Source organism: Thamnophis sirtalis, unplaced genomic scaffold (assembly GCF_051295495.1).
Source record: "Thamnophis sirtalis isolate CommonGarterSnake01/CBP01778 unplaced genomic scaffold, rThaSir2_p1.2 scaffold_6, whole genome shotgun sequence".
In the NCBI taxonomy this organism is placed as follows: Eukaryota; Metazoa; Chordata; class Lepidosauria; order Squamata; family Natricidae; genus Thamnophis; species Thamnophis sirtalis.
In genome coordinates, this window is record NW_028261386.1 from 60,301,858 (window position 1) to 60,322,164 (window position 20,307).

A 20,307-nucleotide genomic window follows, 5' to 3' on the forward strand; every position below is an offset into this window, starting at 1 on the left:
TTTGGTAGCTTTGTAGTATGTAGAAAAATGAGATTAAACACGTACTTAGCAGTTATGAGTGGATTTTGATTAAAAACTGCCAGTAGGAATTCCCAATAGTTCCCAAATCCATCATATATCGAAAAGTAGCTGGAAAATTTATCCTTTGGCTCTCTTTGAACTTAAAAAAACAACAACACATATACTAGGGAGAGAGATCAAATATAGGTTGATAGAATTTTCCCCCCGTTCATTATAAAGGAAAGTTGTTGTGAACAAATAATGTAGTCAGTGAACAGTTGTGATAAGAAGAACTTAACTCAGTAAGGCAGGCAGGCAACAAATGCAGGCTCAGGAGCACTGTGTTTGATGAATCAATGCAGAATGCATAACAAAATGTCATTGCTATTTTCATCTATATTCTCTGACTTCTAGCATGTGATGGTAGAACCTCAGTAGTTTGTTATGGCACAGGATGGGCTAATTTAAATGGAAGGTGATTCTAAATCAACAAGAGAAAAAACTGATTAAATGAATTTTTCCATTAACTGAGAAACAATGGTGCAGGTCAAACAAGTAAGACTATTATGTACACTACTATATCATTCTTACAGTGAAAGTATATAAAACTACTTTAAGTGATAGACATGAATGAAGTGTTGCTGTTCATCATGAACTGATATTTCAGTATTATATCTGGCAAAAGAACAGTAACATTTCTTATTTCTCTGCTAATACCTTTTTATGCAATCTTTGAAAATCAAGATATTCTGGTGCACACTTTATGTAAGATCTAACACCCACCCTGCAATGTAAGTTATGTCCAATAGATGGAATAACACCCACCAATGGATTTCTTCCTCTCCTTCTCTTGACAAATCTGCCTTGATGGCTGACAGACATTCCAAAATAGATTAAAAGAAAATAAAAGGTATAGATGGGAGGAGAGCAATAAAATAACCTGAATTAAATACAGAATTTAGTGAATGGATTTGCAGGTTATGCTTGTTTTATCTTTCTCTGTTCATTAATTTGTTTTAGAAGTTATTTAATTGAGAACAAAATACCTTGGTTTGTGATAGGAAATGTACCTGTTGCAAAAGTTGTAAAACTTTTGGAACTGACTGCATTAGGTTGAAAGGAAAAATAATGATTATGCATAAGCAGGCTGCTTTTCAACATTTCTGTTCAACTGACAGTATTCAAATTTGTGAATGAAGTTATAATTTGTGTATCTCTCTAATCAGGGATGATTTGGCTGATGGACCAATATTTAGCAGAAGCCTTTTACGTCGTCGGAGCCTTGAGAGATATTCTTCTCGTGAGGAAAATCAGGCTAGCCCTTACAGTAGGAGACATGATGAGGACTATCACAATAGGGATGTTTTCCTCCATCAATCAGACTATGGCATGAACTATGAGGATAAACCAAGAGAAGCTGATAGGGAAGGTGAACTACATAGAAAATCCTTATATGCATTGGATGATAGAGGGCGGGAGCCAAAACGACCTCGATATGACAGAAATGACAGATTACTTGATATGAACATGGAACCACAGGGTTTCTTGTCAGGAACACGAAAGTACCGTAAACGAAGTTTTAGTAGAAGTCCAAGTCCAATATATATCAATGAAGATTTTCGCGAACTTGAAAGTGCTAGAAGGAAAAGAAAAGAAGAGGAACTGAGCAGAAATCTGAGTCGGGAACTATCTGGCAATAGCTATGTGATGACTAGTTCAACTAATCCAACGAAATCGTCTGAACCTCAGTACCTTTATAGACCTGATGAGGCACCAGCAATGCCCAAAAAATCTATTTTGAAGAAACGTGTGGATGATCATTCTGTACAGGTTTGACACCACTCCACTCCATTTTTGTTACTATCAGTTGCAATTTTTAAAAATCTCTTTAATGCTTAATTTCAACTCTGTTAGTTTGAAATTGTGTTAGTTATGTTTCTCTAAAATGCCATTGAAGATTATTAGTTTAAGTATGAATCATTTATAATTAACGGCTTGATTTTATTTGATCTAAATAAGGACTTGACTTGTTTTAAAATTTAGGGCAACAGTCTGTAAGTCTTTAAGCAATTATGATCATCCTAGAGAAGTATTTCTAAAGTTAGTGATACACAGTGAACTACATTTTAGAACTTAAAAGAATATATTATTTTTTTAATGGCTACCTGTTCAGTTTCAATATGCTTGGGGACATTGGGGAAATGCCTTTGTTAGCCTTACAAAATTCACAGAAAAATATATGAGCTTTTAAGATTCCTTGTTTACAAAAAGATTGAATGGAAAAAAATGCCCATCTAAATTTTTACTGAACTGCAAGATGAAAAGTGGGAGCTTTTGCCACTCATACTCTCCAAACATATGTTTACACGTTTGCTAAACACAAAAAGTTTTTTTTAATGATGATAGAAGTATATATTAATAGATTTATCAAATAATATATATGTAAAGTATATATTTCAAAGGTTGTATTGTTGACTTATATTTGTATGATTCAAAATGTACAACTGATTACTTTTGGAATTCATAAAACTATCATAAGGAATTGATAAGCTAGTATGCAGGAATCTAGGCTGTGCAACTTTTTCCACACTGATAGTCTCACATAATCATTAAGTGGCATGCCAGGAGCAGCAATCCCAAATGTTGGTGGGCCAGGCTGAAGATGTATGCAGGACTTGAACAAGTTCTAGACATCATTTGTGTGTTAAGTCATTTCCCTAAATGGATTGCATAGTGGATTGGTCTTTTCACTTGTTCTAAGAGTCAGACTTTTTGGTTCTTACAAAAATAGCATTTTCCCAAAGCTTTGCCAAGGAGTCTATTGCTTTCTATTTTACTTTTTCTCTGTACTGTTTGTTTTGGCAAGGGTAAGCCCTTTCTAACCACTACAGTCATGACAGAAGGAGTAACTACTACTAGTTGTGTTTTTTTCCAATTGTTTTCCCCTCAGCAGTCCTTCATTCTAGCTACAGCGACTCTGGAACTGTCAAATTTCTGATGCCATATCTGTGTTCAAAAGTAATACTTTTGAGGGCTGTCATCTCTTCAAGGAAGTCTGAGATTTAGAACTTTGTCTTCAAAGAAGAATCTTTGTGTAATAACTTCTGTTCTCTGCTCTCAGTTTACATCTTTCACAAAAGTCAGGAGCTGTGATTAAACATATTTTTGACCCAAACCTCCTGAAAAAGTCGTCCTGGAGGAGGAATGACTTTGAACATATGAGGAACTACTAAGATCCAGGGTGGATTTAAATCATGATTGAAATCACTAGTAAAAAGGCTTGATTTAAATCAACTCGATTTAAATCATAATTTTTAAAGGGCGACTGTCATTTCTTTCCTGCAGCAACTCCTCTGACCCGCTGTTGACTCAACAACAGCTCCAATATGGCAGAATATACAGCCTCATGCTATATAACTATGCTCCATTTCATGCTGAATAAATTAAATTATTAATGTATATTAAATAAAAAACAATCTTTAGATAGATCTTTACTCCAAAAGTATTTTATTAAAATAAATTTGATAAAAATAAAAAAATCTGATTTAAGTTAAAAAAACTAATTTAAATCTGATTTCAATAAAAAAATCTGATTTTAAATTGTGCTTTTAAAAAAAATAATCATTGATTTTTATCCACCCTGCTAAGATCTGTTTCCCAACAGCATTTGATTACTGCTTTGTGTCATTTTAAGTGTCTGTATATGAGTTTGGCTTAGAAGTGTTAGTGTGTTTCTGTTTTGAGTTGATAATGGCACCTTCAACTAGGAATGCAGTAGTCTCATCTGCGTTCTCTACTGATGGCTTCCAAGCAGACACATGCACATGGTTTTTGCGTGACCCGTCAAAAGCGCGGACGACAAAAGCGCGATCGACAAAATCGCGCCTTTGACGTCATCACAGCGCGACGAAAAAGATCGAAAAATTCAAATAAAAATTAATAAAAATTAAATTAAAGCAAGCCGATTCACATAAAGGTAAGGGTTAGGGTTAGGGTTAGGGTTAGGGTTAGGGTAAGGGTTAGGGTTAGCTTTAGAGCGTTAGCGTTAGCGTTAGGGTTAGGATAAGGGTTAGCGTTACGTTTTTCGTTACTTTAACGGTTAGGTTTAGGGTTAGGTTTAGGGTTAGGTTAAGAGTTAGGGTTAGGGTTAGGTTTAGGGTTAGGTTTGGGGGGGTTAGGGGAAGGTTTTAGCTTTATTTTTACATTTTTTCGATCTTTTTCGTCGCGCTGTGATGACGTCACAGCGCGCTTTTGTCGAGCGCGATTTTGTCCTACGCGCTTTTGTGGTGGAACCGGTTTTTGTTTCCTGAGACATTGCAAACTGAATATTCAAATTTCTGTTTTCTTTGGCAAATGTATCTTTCAGAGGATAGGTTGTGTGATTGCATTCTGCATATTCCTGCACAGTGCAATTATTTTGGTATGTCCGACTATAGGCTGCCCTTCTTCATTGTTGGAAATATAATACTGGATTTACTGTGAAGGTCCATTTTCTACAGTGGAGAGAGGGGAAACTGGCCTTCGTGTGTTTATGTTTCCTTTGTTTTCTGATCTGCTTCCCATTTTTTCTTTTTAACTTTAACCCTGGATATTTATTAACTAACTGGATGTTGGAGCTTTTTTATGTTGATATTCTGAAAATACAGAGATGAGCTTTCTATCAATAAAGGAGAATATATGTAGCTCTGGTTTAAAATAAGGGGTCCTTGGTGCTCTCTGAACTTGCTTGTTTTCTTGCAGACTTTCAATTACCCATACTAGGTAACATCAGTGCTAGTGACTGCAAGAAAACAAGCAAGCTTAGAGAGCCCCAAGGATCCCTCATGGGCTTTCTATGTGACTCCACAATTTGGTGCTATCTGCTACAGAATGATGGAGGAGCAGCACATTATATGGTACCCTATTTTCATTATAGATCATCATAGAATGGCCCACGTTATATTTTCTTATTCTGTCGCATTAAGTATTACATCCCAGTTTTCACCTTTTGGAGGGGCTGAACAGATGTCAGCCTGTTTAAATAAAATCGGATGTCAGATTATATATTTTGCAAAAAAATATTTAATTTTATATGCAAAATGAAAAGAAAAAACATTAAGGCAATTGTCGTATATTCTAATTGAAATGAATCTTATCTATAGATTCATGTAATTTTATATAATTAATTTACTAACATGTACATCAGTTCACTTAATAAAAAGTAGGAAACTAAATATATACCGGTATTAGTATGTGCAGTCCAGAATTTTGATTGGTTTCCCATTGGGCCCTGCAATAAACAAATTTAGGTTATTAGACATACGAAGAACAAATTGTCTATACACAAATGTTAGTTTTTAACATAAAGTTGTGGTTAATCAGGCTTAGTTGGTGAACTGATTAGTGATTTCTATTAGCCTTCAGATCAGAGTGTCAAGGCTGTGAAAGAAGTACCATAGTAGAAGGAGAAAATTGGGAAAGAAAATACTGTATTGATTTGCTTTAGTCTTGCAGGATATCCTAAAATAGTTAGGTCATGGTGAAGAAAAGGAAGAAAGTGCCGAATAGAAAGTTTTCTATTCCCTTAGGTTTTCTTCCAGACTATATTGTCATCCAGAAATTATCCAGAAACTTTGAGTATGAATTTATGGATATAAGAATGGCAGCCAAGAAAGCCATGTTCTTCCTATTAGCACAGCAGAGAGATAGCAATTAAATGGTTGGGCTTCGTTGAAAAAGCTTCTTTAAAAGGTAGTCTTTTCAGCATGATCTGATAAGTTTTAAAGAAGTGGAAGTTACACTTTGTAGGGACCGAATTACTAAAAATTAAGACAGATAATTTTTTCCAAAGATCCAATCTGGTTTTTCTATATGGTGGAATCCTCCTATGAGTCACTTGTTTCATGATCATTCATTCATTCATTCATTCATTCATTCATTCATTCATTCATTCATTCATTCATTCATTCTATATGGCTGCCAATTTGAAGAATATGGCTAACAAAAGCAAAATAAAAACAATAACAAATGTAACACATTTTAAATTAACATATATCTTAGTATGTCATAATTTGTTCTAGATTAATCAGTTTGATTAACTTTCATGACTCTACATTAGATATATTGCAAGTGGTTAATTTCTTGGAAGCTTTCTTCCCCATTGTAATAAAAGTTTTGGAAGTGTGAAGACATTTCCCCTTGAATTCACTTGTTTAGTTATTCACCAAAAAAAAAATGCACTGAGAATCACCTTTCTTCTGGCTTTTCTAAGTTGGCCTGCATTATCTAGAATATAGAAGTATCTAACAGATTCTGATTCAAGGGTTGTGATTGTGGGACAAACATTTTCTATCTTCTACAATGAAGGAAATTATAGACATAGGCTCAAGAACTCCTGATATTGTGTTGGTTTCAGATTGATTTTGTTTTTTAAAATTATAAAATATTTAAATTAATCTATTTTAGGCAGAATCCACAGGCTCCTTGATAAGATACAATAGAGAAAGAAAGATTAAATTTGATGTTAATTTTAGGTGGCATATTTGAAAAAAAAAAAGTACATGTAGTCCTTGACTTACAGCCACAATTGGGACTGGAATTTCCATTGTAACTCATGGTTGTAAGTCACGTTGGACCTGATTTTATGACAATTTCTATGGTGGTGATTAAGTAAATTAAAGCATTTGCTGAACAAATCGTACGGCTATAAACAAATCACATAGATATTAAGTGAATACAGCTTCCCTACTGGGTGTTTTTCCCCCAGAATTGACAAAAACAAAAAGTTGCAATTAGCAATCATGTGACCACTTGCCAAGAACCTGAATTGTGATCACGTGACTCCGGGGAAGGTACAGCAGTCAGAATTGTGATTACAGGGAGTAAGCCACTTTTTTCCCCAAGGTCCTGATTTTGAACAGTTGTTAAATGATCGGTTATAAATCAAGGACTACCTGTGTAAGCCAAATTAAATAATGTTAATTATTAATTGAGGGTCTGTTTATTCTATAAACAGACATAAAACTCTGCCCAAAAAAATGTACTTTACTTATAGTCATGGACATATGGTAAAATCTAAATATCTTGTCTTAATTTTTAGAGAACAAAATAAAAATAGTAGATGTTAATTTTTATTTATTTATTTATGAAAATTTATATGGCTGCCCAATTCATTCTCAGTGACTCTGAGTGGTTTACAAGGATAAAATTCCAATGCAAAAAATATATATAAAAAGCAATAATCCCTTGGCAACAGTGATCAAATGAGCCACTTAATGCGCTCCATATCATTCTGGAGTCCCCAGGCCCATTGGCAGAACCATGTCTTCAGAGTGGTGAAAGAGTGTCAAAGTGGGGCCCAATCTATCTTAGCAAGTATATTAATATGCTAAGGTCTTTTTTGCAACTATCTAAGTTTTGATTTTGATTTTGAAATGCAAATTTAGTATTAAAATGTCTTTGGAAGTGTAATTCCTCAAAGCAGCCTTTTAACATTTTCACTCTTCTTAGTCACTATGTTCCTCCTTTGCTATTCCTTTCGCACAAGCTTTTTTCCTAATTATTGTTCTTCTTGTGCCATATCTGTCATTGGACATTGGCGATCATGGCAATCCTTTTTTTATCAACAGCCGCACGAAAAAGTACTGTTGAGTTTTGTTCAAACCATTCCCTTAGATTTTGAAGCCATGATGTTGAAGCCAAGGTTAATTATTGGGGGGGGGGGGATCCCAAATAATCAGGAATCAAGGTATAAGCATGAGGATCACCAAATCAATTAAAATTGGTTTTGTGTAAGTATGATTGAGGGCAAGTCAATCGTTTCACTTGTCCTTAATGGGAGAGGGATGATTATTACCAAGACAGTCAAACTGCCACTATTTTTGTTGTATTATTAGTTTTATTTCTTAGCAGCACAACATTGCAAAATATATTGGACTGCATTAGAGCATGTTACCATTGTTCATCTGATACTTACCACTTTTTGTAGCTCTCTGAGCATTTTTATCAAAGAAATAAATGTTGTGACTTTAGATATAGACTCAGATATAATTGTGCAATATCTATAGAGTACTGTGACCACATAATATTTTGAAATATTTACCAGTATGTGTTTTTCACTCTCATTTTCTTTTGATAATTTCCTGTTTGGATTTTAAACTATTGACTATAATCCAACTATATGAAGATGTTGTCTTATGAAATGGACTATTGATTACATTAATTCTGGAATGCAGTAACAAATGATAATTTTTTTTCTTTTTTAGCCTGAAGTCTTTTCTAGCAGTTCTTCTTCTATTAAAGAGCCCCCACTTCTTTCAAATCATTCTTCTTTGCCCCAGCGTGGTAGTGTTGCTCCTTTTTCATTGGAGGTAGAGAATTTCCTCAAACAATTCAACAAAAGTGCAGTTGCAGAGTCTACCAGTAAGGAAACTCAAGGCCGTGAGCCTGACTGGAGACCATTTTCTGGTCCACATCAAAGTACACTTCCTGCTGAACAAAACTCTGAAAATTTTCTAAAACAAACAGAGCCTCATGAGTCAACATCAGAGTCTGTTGACCACCCTGGTGATTTCCTGCTTCCTCATGAAAGAGCCAGCCAGGATGGAAGTGGCTTTTCACGTATTCTGGGCATTTTGGGAGCAATGGCAGATAATAATACGGAAGAAAAAAAAAGTTTTCCTGATGATCTTGAGGATGAAGAGAAATTTCTTTATGGTGATGATGATGATGATGATGAGGAGGAGGATTGTAATACCAGCTCTCCATCTACTCAAAAACTAACATTGAGTGATGGGAAGGAATCAGTAAGCCAAAAAGTAGGTTCTCCACCTCCATCTGTAAATTCAGAACCATTAGATGAATCCAGACCAGAGTATGAGAAGATTCATGATTTGCTTAAAACTATTGGTCTTGACATTGGAGTGGCCGAAATAGGTAAACTTGCTGCTCGTACTCAGGAACGTCTTCATGGAAAAAAGTCATCTCATTCACCTGATCGTTATTCAGGAGCTTCTTCCAAAGCAGAAATGTGGGAGAGGCGTCGCAATCGCAGTGAAACTTATTCTCCAGAATCAAACCAGAAGCACTCTCTCTCACCTACTGTTCCTTATCCATTATCTACAAAATCTGACCACAATACAAGCAAAATGTTAGGACGAGATAATCCTGTTGACACAGTTGAGCAATCTGTTCCTCCAATGTCTCTAATTCCATCAGCTCCACCATCTCTTCCTAATATGTCACCTACCCCCACCTCTGTTCCCCAATACAGACTTCCAAGCTTTTCACCTTTTCCTACACCACCATTACCGCAAAACTATCCTTCTCCTACAATGGCCCCTCCTGGCTATGATGCATATGGACACTACATGGCTTATGCAGCTTCAGGCTGGCCCATGTATGCTCAGCAGACTGACCCTGGGCTTACAGATATGCATGGGCTTGTCACACTAACGGTACCACCAAATCCAACACGGCCCAATCTTAGAGTTATTGAGACAGTTTCCACAGCCAAAGGGACTTCTAATAGCAAAAGAGATGATTCTGTGCTTGTGCAAATCCCCACAGTAGATCCTTATTCAAAATTACATTCTCCGTTCTCTCGACCTTCATTAAGAGGTTCCACGGAAAGAATATCTGATGAAAAAAACCGAGCTTCTAGGAAACAAAAGGTGGGTACTTTTAAAAATATATCTATTTTAAATATATAATTTAAAGGCCTAAAATGATGAACATCTGTGTATATTTTTCAATTTCATTAAATTTTCTTTTTGAACTTTGCTTATCTTATGGTTACTTGAAGACCATTTGAAAATCTAAGCTGCTCCTGAACACAGTAGCAGGCACATTGGATAGTTAGTCATGATACTGCCATATTTAATCTCTGCTGTGAGAACTGCACTGGCTATCAGTAGGTTTCTGAATAGAATGTTGGTCTCTTCCAATATTATGACGCTATATTATAATGTCCTTATATTGTTGCTTGTTTTTCATTCAGTAGTAAAGAAAACCATTTACAAATTGTAAAATTATAACTCAAATATAATACATTGAGTTATTTAATACACATTTTAAAATGCTTAAAATATTTGTACTGTGTTGGAATTGATTGATTCCAAATATGATTGCAGATATTCAGTTCATTAATTTCAATAGGTTTAAATGCACTTTATCCTGCATGACTTGTGACTTACTTAAAATTTACTTATATGCCACAGTGTTTCCCAGCAGAAGATAGTTAATGCTAAAGGACTTTGATGTGACCCTTCACTGAAAAATAAACACAGATGCAACATATAACAAAAGAGATGCTATCTCTGATAAAAGCTAAATTTCCACAATTATTCAAATGATTACTTGAAAGTGATTATTCAAATCACTTGAATTCAAGGTGCAATGTACCATACCACACTGATTTTTTCAATGTTGTTTTAACCTTTTGCTAAAGAAGATAGTGGTTTATACGAGATTTTTCTTCAACGCTTTTTTAGGTAGTAGAGGAAATTGAGAAGTTGAAAGCTGAACAAGAAGCACGGCAAAAAAAACTACATTATCTCAGAGCTGAATTAAACAGACTTTCAAAACAACAAGGTACTGTTTCTTCTCATGCCCCATTTTTCCTGGGATATTTTTAAATAGAGTTTGATATTATATAGTCAGATGGATTAAATGGGTTTGCTTCCTTTTTATTATATGCATCCCAGAATTTATTAGGTGCATCATATATGAGTATAGGCAACTAGCTTGCTTTAGACTCAGTGGTGCACCCCTGGTGACATTCTGGTGAGCCATGATATTTAATAACAATGATTACAATCATTTTGCATTTGTGAACATAATTTTCTTGCCTTTTGTATTCAACTAATTTGTTTGGTTCAGGGGAATTGCTGCGGAAGAAACGGAGGGAGAAGGATGGACATAAAGACCCCTTGCTAATAGAAATCAACCGACTGCAAGACAACATTGCGAAGGAAATAGCTCAGCTGAAGATGAATGCCGATGCTGCAGAGAAGAAACAATCTGAACTTGACAAGGTAGCCCAGATCTTGGGGATTAATACTTTTGAGAAATCCCGGAAACTATCTTCAGAAAGTAAAGACTCTTCAGAAAATGCAAGGACTCAGGAGAAAACGTCTGATCTAATCAAGGTAAATGCTAGGAACTGATACTAACTTATTATAGCCTGTATGAAAGAAAGGGCATTCTTTGCCATCTATTTTTAAGAGTGTATGTGTGTGTGTGCGCGCACACATGCTGTGCCTTTGAGTCCATGTTGACTGCCTGGACAATTCCCTGCAGATTTGTTTGTAACATTGCAGAAATGGTTTTGCCATTGCCTAGGCCTGAGAAAGAGATAATTCCAGCTCAATGAAATTTTCATTGGCTTGACCAGTATGTGATCTATATTGCAATTGGTCTCTCTATCTCTTAAACACACATAGAAACAAAGTGTGTGTATATGTGTGTGTGTGTGTGTGTGTGTGCGCGCACACACACGTGCATAATATTTATTAAAGGCTGGTTTTAAGGAACTCTCTTATTATATACCTTATAGATGTTTTCTTTAATGTAGGAATCAAGAACTAATAGTGACAGATTCAAGGGAAAGAGTCCAAAGTCTATGGAATCTTCTTCACAGCCAACCCAAGAGACCAGTGTTTATGACTACTATGATACAGGGAACCATTGGTGTAAAGATTGCAATACTACCTGTGGAACTATGTTTGATTTCTTCACACATATGCATAATAAGAAACATAGACAGGTATGTGTCCACTCATCAATTTGTCAATAATGTATATAAGCTATATATAATTTAATGGCAGAGTCCCATGCCAATTAAGTATGCCTTTAAAAAGTTTGTTGGCTTGTTTATTTACCAAATTTGTTATATTTATTTAAATTTGACTTGCATAGCAGTCAGTATTGGACTTTATATTATCAATATACTATGTCACTAAAGCCTAAACTCTTATGGAAACGGAAGCTTTGTGGCATCTAATGTGATATGTGAAATATCTTGTTTTTTGACCGATGCACTTGGGAATAAATTCACTTATGTAGTATATTCTATAGCAGGGGTGTCAAATTCAATTTCATTGAAGGCTGCATCAGGGTTGTGTTTGACCCTTTGGGGGGCAGGGTGTGTGTGGGCAGGGTGGGTGTGGCCGTCTTGATTTCACTCGTGTCAGGGGTGCCTGTGGTGGCTCGAGTGCTCTGCCAGCGAAAATAGGCTCCCAATCTCTGTTTTTGCTGGCAGAGGGTTGCAGGAGGCCATCACAGCTGAAAACAGAGTTTGGGACCCCGTTTTTGCTGGCAGAGCCACTGCAGCCTGGTTCTTTGTTGTTTCCAGGGCAGCCCTGCGGGCCAGATCTAAGCATCCCATAGGCCAGATCCGGCACGTTGGCTGTGAGTTTGATTCCCCTGTTCTATAGTGTCTCTACCATAAGCAAAAAAAAGCTGCCATTTTAGAATAGAATAGAATTCTTTATTGGCCAGGTGTGATTGGACAGACACAAGGAATTTGTTTCCGATGTATAAGCTCTCAGTGTACATACAAGCAACAAGTTATAATCCGTGGCCGTGGTTATCCGACAGTCTTTAGTTCCTCGTAGGATCCCTGCTCCGGAGCTTGTCGGGTGTGAGTCCTTGCTGGTGAGGTTGGACCCTGGGGGTCAAGTGGGCTTGCTGCTAATGTACCTGCCTCCCAACAGCATTGCAGCAGCTCTCCCCTCGCTCCTCAAGTCAGTAGCCGAGCTGGCAGTAGAGTTCCCCAGGCTTATGGTGCTGGGGGATTTCAACTCGCCTTCGCTCGGCGAGCACTCGGATGGGGCGCAGGAGTTCATGGCTTCCATGACAGCCATGGGCTTGACCCAAGTAACTCAGGATTTTAAGTCCTGAGATATTATAGAACCTAGAAACTTGAAGGTCTTTACCAGGTGCGTCAAACTTGATTTCATTGAGGGCCACATCGGTGTTGGGGACATCTGTAGTGTCGATGCCTGTGGTAGCCCAGGTGCTCTGCCAGTGAACAGGGGCTCACGAGCTCTGTTTTGTCCTCCTGCAACTCTCTGCCAGTGAAAATGGAGCTTTCACAACCCCCCTTTTCAGCTGGGATGGTCTTCTTCTTGTCAAGGCCTTGGTCTTTACTATCAAAACTGTGTAGTCTAGTATTGCAAGTGGTGGTAGAATAGGAGGGCTTCTCCTAAAATCTATTATTTCAATAGTTTTGTGTATATTCAGTTCAAGATTGTTCCGATTGCACCATAGGGCTAGTTGTTCAACAAATGAGACCAATCGCAGAGGGATCCTTTGAGATGCAGTCATTGGTATAGAGAGAAAAGAATAATGGAGAGAGCACACAGTCCTGGAGGGTACCTGTACTAATTGTGCAGGTATCTGATGTGATTTTGCCTAGCTTCACCTGCTGCTTTCAATCTGTTTGAAAGCTTGTGATCCACTTACAAATGTGGTCAGGCACAGCTAGCTAAACTAGTTTAGTGAGAAGAATATCTGGAATGATGGTATTGAATGCTGAGCTGAGTCTACATAAAGGATCCTTGCATAGGACCTTGGAGATTCAAGATGTTTGATTTGATTGCAGTCTGTGAGATGATAGAGTACACACATACTGATATGTTTTAACTTTTCATACTTCATTTTTAGTAAGTATATAGTGGAGAGAGGAATAGCAATTCTTCCACGTACTGTATGCTGCTGATATCAATTTCTTTTTGACTAATCTTAACTTTGACCAAGCCTCTTTATCATGTATCAGTCTATATGTTTTTGTCATTGTGCAAATAGACCCTGGATCCATATAACAGACCCTGGGCAACAAAGACTCAAAATGAAGCAAAGCAGGAAGTCACAAAACGAATTGACAAAATACCTTTTCCAGCCAAAGGTATGCTGCCTATCTTACCTTTAGTTGCTCAAAACACAGTCACAGGGCCAATGTAAATGTCAAGCAGTGTGCAATTTTGATTGTTATTTATTTATTTATTTATCAAACTTAGTTGTTGCCCATCTCAAGATTCTGGCGACTCTAGATTTTTTTCTAATTTTTAAGATTTTTTTTTCTTGATTAATGCTTTACTTCAGAAGTAAATAGCAGTGGAAAAGAAATTTATATTTGATCTCTATACTGGTTGAAATAACTGTAATAAGGAATGATGGACAAAAATAGGTTTTTATTTAAAATGTCAGATCAGATTATTCTAACAGGAATTGTGTTTAGGATCCACAGTATATTTTTCTGATAATATTTTAATTGCTGCTTTGTGCTTGCTAAAATTACATTATTTTTTAATCAATTTTTGTGATTGAATCTTGCGGGTGGGCATTTTAGGTTCTGAATTTCTTATCCCAGTCACTGGATATTACTGCCAACTCTGCAGTGAATTCTTTGGAGACCAGATATCAGCAGAACAACATGTCAAAAGTCATCTACATAATGAGAAATATAAGGTTAGTGTCCAGAATATTAGTTTCGTATAATTCATTAGTGCATATCATAATTAGTGCCATCTTTAAAAAGCTATTTTGTTCCTCTTGACTTCTGTTAATGGCAAGGTGGGACAAAACCATCTTTGCCATCTCTAGGTATAGGTGGGGCATGGTATTCTCTTAGAGAGTTATTGCCTACAAGTGCAAACTGTGCTGAAGATTCAGAAATATGATTTAATATAAAGCATAACTTTTGAATGTGGCTTTATTTCACTTTTTAAATATTTATTTTGCTATCTGGCAATTTGTCTTTTTCATTTTGTTAGAAATATCATCTCAATATTCTTAACTTAGTAGAAATTCAGAAAGTTTTTAATGTTTGACTTGTGCTAGTTAAATGTAAATTCTGTCATCTCTCCCGCCTCTTTCTCAGTAAATACAATTAATTCATCAGGTAGTGGAATAAGAAAGAGAATAAATTAAAAATCCAGACTTAATTCCAGTAGATAATTGATGCATTAAGTGCTGAAATGTTTCCTTTCATCCCACAGAAACATGTGGATGAGAATCCTCTCTATGAAGAAAGGCGGAATCTGGATCATCAGGCAGGATTGTCTGTGATTCAGGAAACTGAACGCAGACTGAGACGGAAACTCTGTGAAAAACAAAAAGAGGAAAAAGATGACAAGACAACAAAAACAGCAAAGAAAGAAGAAACAAAGAATATCGAAGAACTAGGAGATGGGAATAATGAATGTGAAATTAGTAAAAGGAAAGAAATCTCTAATGGTGAAAAATGTGGGATTAAACGTAATTTGAAGAAAGATGACAAAGAAATGGAGAAGAAGGAAGAAAGAAAAGAGGAATATGAAAAGGAGTCAAAACTAACCACTTTTGGAAAATTCAGTTGGAGAAAGAGTGAGAGAGATGAAAAAACCCAAGGGAAAGATATAACTGTTTTAAGAGAAGAGAGCCCCGAGGAAAGTAAAGAAAGTAAGTCCCAATCTGGAAAGCAAAATTCAAAGCCCATTGCAATTAAATTATCTGGAAAAACCGTCATTCCACATACAAGCCCCTGGACACCAGTTGTTTCAACTTCATCACAAACCAAAATCCGCCCCAATTTACCAATCCCAGTGATGGTTCTAAGGAAGACTGCGGTTACAACAGTAAGCAAGCCAGCACCCCTAAATACTTTTTTGTCTATAAAATCTTCTGGTACCTCTGCCAAACCTCTGCCGGTTGTCAAAGAGGGGAATCCAGACATTGTTTTGGCACCAGATATTATATCAAAAGCATTTGGGGGAGAAGTAGTAGTTTTAAAGGGATCACAGGAGGATATAAAAGATACAAAGGAAGAAGCAGAGGAAGGCAAGCATGAAAGTGAGACAAAGGCTGTGGAACATACAAATGTAACAAAGGCCCAAGAGCATGCAGAGGTAGTGGCAAAAGCTCAGGCAAAGGCACGGGAGCTTGCAGCAATGGTGAAAGAACAAGAGGTCTCACACATGACAAAAGCAAAAGAGCAAACTCTTGAGAGGCCACATAAGCGCCCTCCTCAACTGTCACTGCCTCCAGCACCACCACTGTCACGATCTGTACCACAGGCACCACCAACAGTATTTGCCCCTCAACCCCCTCCGCCACCAAAACAACTGGTTATCCTGGCAGATGATATGGCACCCGGTGTATCTGAGGATGATAAGAACATATTGGAAATGCCCATGTGTCCTCGCCCCTTGCCACCTCGAGCTGTTTTTGGGGAGCATATTAAAAAATTAAAGAAAAATAACTCTTCTCTGGCTGCAGGCAATGCTAAAGATCTATATGACATTTTTTACAACAATAGTGGGAGGAATCCAGCTGAGAGCAAGCTAGTGAACTCTGCACTTTCAGAAAAAGGAAAATTGAATCCTACCGAGAAGGAGAAAAATACAAATCTACAGGTAAATTCCAAGCCAAGTTGTAATCCTTTTTCAGAGGAATCGGTTTGCAGTGTGTATACTTCCTCGGCTAAGAACCCAGAAACAGAGGAAGTAAAAGATGAGAAAATGATGACAACTGATGAAATTATTGAAATCAAAACCAGTGTTGAGAGGGACCTAGAAAAAGTCTCCTTTTTAGATATACAATCTACATTGTCAGACGCAGATGATTTAGCAAGAAGTACCTCTTATCCATTCCATAATGAGGAAGAAGTGGGAATTCCTGTTCCATCTGACTTTAACAAGAAATCATCTAAACCTGAGAAAAGTGAGTTAGCTGTGGAGATAGAAAAAATGAGCCCTCTTCCTTTGGATAGCTTTACTGAGCCATCTGTCATTCTTGAGACAGCAGAACATGACATTTCTAATGATCGATCCGACACACAAATCTCAGAAATCTCTAACAATCTTCCAGAAACTATCTCTGATTCTGCGCAAAATGACAGTTATTCTAAAGAATTATCAATTGATCTAAAACAAGACACTAATAGTGGGAAAAGTCCTCAGCCTTCAAAGGTCCAGTATTCAGATTCAGAGCTAAACAAAGTTGAATTAAACTCTTTCTGTACAAACAATGAACAAGAGGATTTTAATGGTTCTCAGTTAAAGGATGGTGAGGATTTCAGTGTAGTTAACGTTCTAGAATCTGAAGATATTACAAACGAGAATTTTGTTAATTTAACAATATGTACCACAGAAGAGAATCATGAACAAATCGATCCATTCCCATTAAGCTGTGAAAGCAAGGAACTCCAAGTGGTAAAAACAGAAGTGTTGGATAGTATTTCTTCTACAAATGAAATTAAACCTAATTATGTGGAATTCATGTTTCTAAAACATGACAAACAAAAATCATCTGCTTCTGATTTGGAATTAAGTGGCACCGAAGGAAGAAGAACTATGGAAACAGAAAGTGCTAATTTTCCAACACTTCAGCCAGAAATGAGCCAAGAATCACTAGATCCTCTTCCAACAGAAATCAGTATTGGGCATCTTGGAGAGGTGACCCTTTCCTTCACAGATTTGAGTACTGAAGTATTGCATACCCCAACAGCTGATAATTTTGACCTAAACAATACATATCCAGAACTTAGTTTTGAACAGTCTACTACTTTTTCTCTGGATTTAGAAAATGAAGGAGTCTCTCCAAAATCTGATGAAACAAAGGCTATGGATTCTCCCAGACTGAAACCAAATTTGGAATTAGAAACCATTGATTTCACTCTGGGAAATATTACAGTGGAACATGAAGTGGTGGATATTCTGCCAACTGAAATTTTAAACGAGGACAATGCAGACAGTCCAAAGTTAGAAATGGTTGCACCTATTTGTTTAGAGTCCAGCAAAATGAGCGAGTTGGACACTGACGAACCAGTGATTGAATCCGAAATAATTAATTTTGTTTCATTTACCTCTGATGATCAAGAGGAGAAATTTTGCTCAGTGGTTTCAGATGCAATTATTCCACATGTGGTGTCTCCTGCATCAAAGGGTGACATAGCAGAAGTAAGCATGCCTCTTGCTCAATTGCAGGATATGCCTTCTGTTTCCATGCCCCAACCCTTATATAGTAGCAAAGGAGACATGCCTGATAAGCTGTTGTGGAGCTGTGGTGGGGAAAATGTACAAAACCAAACTGTGACATGCATGGAATCCATCTTTCCAAAACTAAAGGAATCTGGAGAAGTGGGGGGTTCAGGTGACAGTGAATTGTACAGTCTCAAGAATCAGATGCAGACATCCATAGATAAACTAACAAAGACAGAGGAAGAAAAGAATGAGGATAAATGTGAAGTTGAAAATAAGTTGGCTTCAGAAGAAACTGACAAATCTTCAGAACACCTGGTAAGTACAGACAAAATTGTTCCAAGTCTTTAAGCAGCAATTTTTGAAATTTTGTAAATATTATATTTTAGCTTAATAAGTTGAAAATTTATACTTTGCAATAGTCTTTTGCCAAAAAATATCTAAACTTCTGACTAAAATGTAAACTGTATTGTATATATCTGATTGTGTAAAATATTTCTTTTTCAGTCTTGGACTTCCAGCCATTAAAAATGGATTTCTCATCCGTAGTATGTGTTTCGGCTATGGTTTGGTTTTTTTTAAATTATTATTTCTATAAAACTGTGACTACTTTTTACATTTTTCTTTGACTTTTTATGGTTTCTGATTTATACAGCTTTTGTAAATAACATTCCAAGTGCAACACTGACGCAAGGACAGTTGTTCAGGACTTGAGAAAAAAAGAAGGCTCTTGCTGAACCATTTAAGCAGAAAGTTTCTTTGAAACGTTTTATATGTTTCATTGCACAAAATGTAAAATGCATGAAAAGTGTTCTGCATTTTTCATCATGCAGAAGATTGTTCTGCATTTTTTACTTGTTATCTTGTTGAACTACACCTGTAATCAAGACTGTGATGCCATATTGTATAAAATCCTGTGTGGATGCCATCTCACTGAGCAAAGGAGAAATATCTATCAACTCACTTTTGGAGAAAGAAAATCTTTGGTAAGGCTGTGGCCCATCAATTGGACTCTGCATATTGAGGTCACTTGCATGATTTAAAAATCACATTTTATTTTACTACATTGTGGTACAGTAACTGTTTGTGTTAAATTGTTTAGCAGTTGCCTAACTCAGAAGAAATGGAAGATCTGAATTTTGCTCTCTGGATTGGATTTCCATCATATAACCAGACATTACATGCCTGAATGAATCCGAGCTACAAAAATACTGTTGTGTGAAGGTTTTCAGTTATACAACTTGTCAAGAAACGCAGTGATGTTTGCATGGATTTATCTAAAAGGTTATATCTGTAAATCTAAAATAAACCTATGAAGATCTGCGATATGATAAATATTATTTCTGTGTCTTTTTTATGTCTACTTCTATAAGTAGTGTTTGGATTCTGTGGTTGAAATAAAGCTGATGAAAATCTTCCTTAAGTTTTTCATCTTTCAAATTCATCTGATCAGCTTCTTAAGAGAAAACTTTGCTTAAACATTGCAAAGAATTATATATTTTCCATTTTTAAAATAAAACTTTAAAGGTAAACTTGCTTTGAATTTTAAATATACTTGTTCATCGTACAAGATCAGTGTGCATAGGAGATGTGAAATACTTTGTAAATACAAGAAAAAATATACTTCAATGGAAATAAAATGGCAATATTAGAAATCATTTCTTGTGAATATATAATCCCCTAAATTATGAAGTGTTGCTAAATCTAGTGCTTTACTAACAACTATCTTTTTGTCTTGACTCCTGGTACCTACATGAATAAGTCTTTCTTGCTAGTTTTCATAGCAACATTTTTGAAAAATGATTTATTGACCTATTCCTAGAGCTAAGAGAGAATGACTGGCCCAAAGTCTTCTAGCTGGCTTTATGCCTAAGCAGTAAGAGAATAAATGGTTTTCTAATTTCAAGATCAAGAAGAATTTAGATTTCCAGTTAGCAACCTGGGGCGATCAAAATAGCACAGGGTAATAATGATAGAAATTATCAGATGTAGGTAGCATAAAGTCAGAAATATAGCTAAGATGTAATTGTCTGTTTGTATCAAGGTAATTAGGAATTACATGGCCAGCTCTATTGGTTTAATAGTACAGTTGTTGAACATGTCTATATAAAATGTACTAATGTAACAAATATTTATATATCCTGCTTAATCCAGCAAAATTCAAAATAATTTACAAATTATAATAATGTAGCAATAATGATAGCAAAACAAAATTACAACATGAGATGTTATGGCTTGCACCCCACATACTAGGTCAACTTGTTAAGCATGGAATGCAAGTAAGTAAAGGGATGTAAAACTGTTCATCTTTCACTGTTTTGTTGCATACTGCTGATGGTTTAAGGCAGGGGTGTCAAACTCATGGCAT

General features: G+C 36.2%; 1 protein-coding gene across 4 annotated transcripts in view; it reads left to right on the forward strand.

Moving 5' to 3' along the window:
* Positions 1 to 19,274, forward strand: part of LOC106542990 (zinc finger protein 318) — a 28,244-nt gene extending 8,970 nt beyond the window's left edge. Inside the window, exons 3-11 of one of the 4 annotated variants that reach the window (XR_001313103.2) lie at positions 1,227 to 1,830; positions 8,244 to 9,650; positions 10,470 to 10,569; positions 10,858 to 11,126; positions 11,552 to 11,743; positions 13,786 to 13,885; positions 14,330 to 14,448; positions 14,979 to 18,925; positions 19,042 to 19,274. Coding sequence is in view for 3 of the 4 variants with exons in the window: in XM_087717958.1 (XP_087574084.1) it covers positions 1,227 to 1,830; positions 8,244 to 9,650; positions 10,470 to 10,569; positions 10,858 to 11,126; positions 11,552 to 11,743; positions 13,786 to 13,885; positions 14,330 to 14,448; positions 14,979 to 18,257; positions 19,042 to 19,128 (6,157 nt within the window). In the remaining variant the exon portion in view is untranslated. Of the gene's footprint in view, positions 1 to 1,226; positions 1,831 to 8,243; positions 9,651 to 10,469; positions 10,570 to 10,857; positions 11,127 to 11,551; positions 11,744 to 13,785; positions 13,886 to 14,329; positions 14,449 to 14,978 lie in introns of all 4 variants that reach the window. The other 3 variants (XM_014058889.2, XM_087717958.1, XM_014058879.2) reach the window with 3 other exon arrangements.
* The last annotated feature ends 1,033 nt before the right edge of the window (positions 19,275 to 20,307 follow it).